We start from the raw sequence: 2,922 nt of genomic DNA on the forward strand, positions 1-2,922 counted from the left end.
ACTACACAGTAATAGTCTGTTGTGAGGTCCGAAGTAGGCGCCGATCACCGCTTTACTAGTTCAAGATATCGTGAAGTGTAGAAACCCTACATGCTAATTATTGTAGGTACTCCCTCCGTTCCAAAATTATTGTAGTGGTTTTGGTTTAAAATTTGAACTAAAACCACGACAATAGTTTTGGAACAGAGGGAGTAATATTCATCTGTCTAACTGTTCCTAACTTGAGTTGCCATATAAGCACCCAAGGTTCACTTACAGTTTATTAAACTACAATGGTAACTAAACAGTAGTTTGCCATGATACAGTTCTTACCGTGTTTATCGTACATGTGAGCAAGAAAATATTTAAGAGCGTCATAACACAACATCATAATAGAAGCAAAATTACAGAGCTAGCAATTCCTGTCCTTCACTAATTTATCCATGCAAAATTACAGAGTTAGCAATTCCTGTCCATAAATACATGTAGCTGCATGCCTCAATCCACCCCGCACAACCTTATAAAAGATGTCCCTAAAATACAAGCAAAATTATAGAGCTAGCTATATATCCCTGTCCATAAAATACGTCTATGCGTCCATCCACATACTTCATGGAGAAATACACTGCAATATCTGCCGAGCCATTCACAACACTAGAGTGAACGCTGTCACTATGCTTTCAGAATTCCTTTGCCCTAGTACACTTCAAGCCTAGGTTCAGGGGTGCTCAGTTTTTTCACGAACTTTCAGAAACATTGCATGCCAATGCATTAGTAAAACTGAACGAAAATGACTCTTTGTACAACTTTGGGGCTGGCCGGCGTTCAACCATACAAGCAAACGGGCTCTCCGAACAGACAGCATGATCACGATGGTCGATGGACCATAAGAAAATGAGAGCATAAGTTGCCATCACGAAGAGGGACCTCTGACTAAGTAACGCCCAAGTATTCATCGTTCTCATTTCTCATGGAGCAACACACAGGCTACATCCAGGACATGAAGCAAGCGGGCAGATCAAACCATTTCCCCAAAGATCCTTGTAATTTACACCATGATGTTACAATTTGAACCACCCATTATGTGTGCAGTTCACCGCAGTTGCCTTGATATATGGCTACAACTCGCAGCTAGCGAGCGCCAACGCCTCACTTGCCGGGGACAAAGTTTGTGGCAAACGCCCATGCGTTGTTGTTGACAGGGTCGGAGAGGTGGTCAGCGAGGTTCTCGAGTGGGCCCTTGCCGGTGACGATGGCCTGCACGAAGAAGCCAAACATAGAGAACATGGCGAGGCGACCGTTCTTGACTTCCTTCACCTTGAGCTCCGCGAATGCCTCTGGATCGTCAGCCAAGCCCAGTGGGTCGAAGCTGCCCCCGGGGTAGAGTGGGTCGACTGCCTCACCGAGTGGGCCGCCAGCAATGCGGTACCCCTCAACAGCGCCCATGAGCACGACTTGGCATGCCCAGATAGCAAGGATGCTTTGTGCGTGCACGAGGCTGGGGTTGCCCAGGTAGTCGAGGCCACCCTCGCTGAAGATCTGGGAACCGGCCTTGAACCATACCGCCTCGCCGAACTTGACGCCGTTGCGTGCAAGAAGCTCGGGGAAGACGCATCCAAGCGCACCGAGCATGGCCCACCGGCAGTGGATCACCTCGAGCTCCCGGTTCTTGGCAAAGGTCTCGGGGTCGGCCGAGAGCCCAGCGGTGTCCCATCCGTAGTCGCCGGGGAACTCGCCGGTCAAGTAGCTCGGGGGCTCTCCGGAAAGCGGGCCGAGGTAGAGCACACGGTCGGCACCGTACCATGGGCTGCCTGATGAAACCGGCTTGGCCTTTGCAGCGGTCTTGCGCATAGTGACACGGGCCTCACCAAAGAGAGCTGATGAAGCCACGTTCTTCACCGACTTGCCGGCGAAGGTCGAGGAGAGGGACATGGTGGTGGTCGCCATTGCGCTGCTAAGGTGGGAGGTGTATTGTGTGTTCTCCAAACAATGAAAACTGAAGAGTGTGGAGATGGTTTGAGACGTGTGGAGGATGGAGCTATTTAAGGAACTGGAGCTAACATAGGGGATTGTGCTCTGGTCTGTGTGTGTGTACCGACAAGATAGATATAGACAGGGAAAAAATCGTGATCTTCGATGCTATTGGTGCAGCAGGGATCTCGTCATCCCTCAGGACGTGGCAACTTGAGACCCAGAGAAAGGAGATATGTTGTGGCTAGGCCTAGGGATCTTGTTGGAGAATGGAGACGTGTGATTGGATGATGGATCACATGTTGATTCTCACATCATCAGCTAGCTCACGGTCTGCATGCAACGTGGCAGTAAACTTGTCTCTGATGAAGTAGGCGGCGCAAGTGTGGTCAAGAAAGTGATGGCAATTTTAGGCCATACGATCATTATTTATTTCTTTATTACTTTCTTTGCTGGTGAACTATACATGAAAGCCTCAACATCCGAGAATACGCCATGTAAAAATAAAAGTTCGCCTCTTTTACTCCTACTAGAATAAAGGCATTACCAAAATGAGCCACGTCTTGAAAAACAAGAACATGTTAAGTGTGATTTTTTTAACTAAAGAGTAAATAACACCAAAGGCAAACACAAACTTGTCCACAGAGAGCATCAATTGCCACAGCGTTATTTTGACATCTTAGAGCATCACTAACTGAATTCTCAAAAACGCTTAACTCTTCAAAGGATTTCATGTTAAGGAGTTAAGTTGTAGCTAACCAAACCCTCAAACGGTTAACTCAAAAGTTTAAGAAGTTAAGCCTCGAAAGTTTCCCAATTAGCGTAAATTTGAGCGCCTCAAAGTTTCAACAAAAGATTCTCGTTGCTCCTCTCGTGCCCGCGGCGCCTCCTCTTCCTGCCCCCGCCACTGCAGGCACCAGATAGCCACTGCAGGCCCGGACACCCCAATTGCATCGGGAATGGAACCGCCCA

The 2,922-nt window shown here is 48.1% G+C and overlaps 1 protein-coding gene across 1 annotated transcript; it reads right to left on the reverse strand.

Moving 5' to 3' along the window:
- Nucleotides 1-913: 913 nt before the first annotated feature.
- On the reverse strand, nucleotides 914-2,033 carry LOC119289742 (chlorophyll a-b binding protein of LHCII type 1-like). Its single transcript, XM_037568981.1, has one exon. It carries the CDS (start codon nucleotides 1,924-1,926, stop codon nucleotides 1,129-1,131), a length of 798 nt encoding a protein of 265 aa, XP_037424878.1. The 5' UTR covers nucleotides 1,927-2,033; the 3' UTR covers nucleotides 914-1,128.
- Between the last annotated feature and the right edge of the window lie 889 nt (nucleotides 2,034-2,922).

Source organism: Triticum dicoccoides, chromosome 1A, assembly GCF_002162155.2.
Source record: "Triticum dicoccoides isolate Atlit2015 ecotype Zavitan chromosome 1A, WEW_v2.0, whole genome shotgun sequence".
In the NCBI taxonomy this organism is placed as follows: Eukaryota; Viridiplantae; Streptophyta; class Magnoliopsida; order Poales; family Poaceae; genus Triticum; species Triticum dicoccoides.

Excerpts from the sequence above, each read along its gene's own strand:
- LOC119289742 (XM_037568981.1), bottom strand. The coding sequence starts at position 1,926 with ATGGCGACCACCACCATGTCCCTCTCCTCGACCTTCGCCGGCAAGTCG.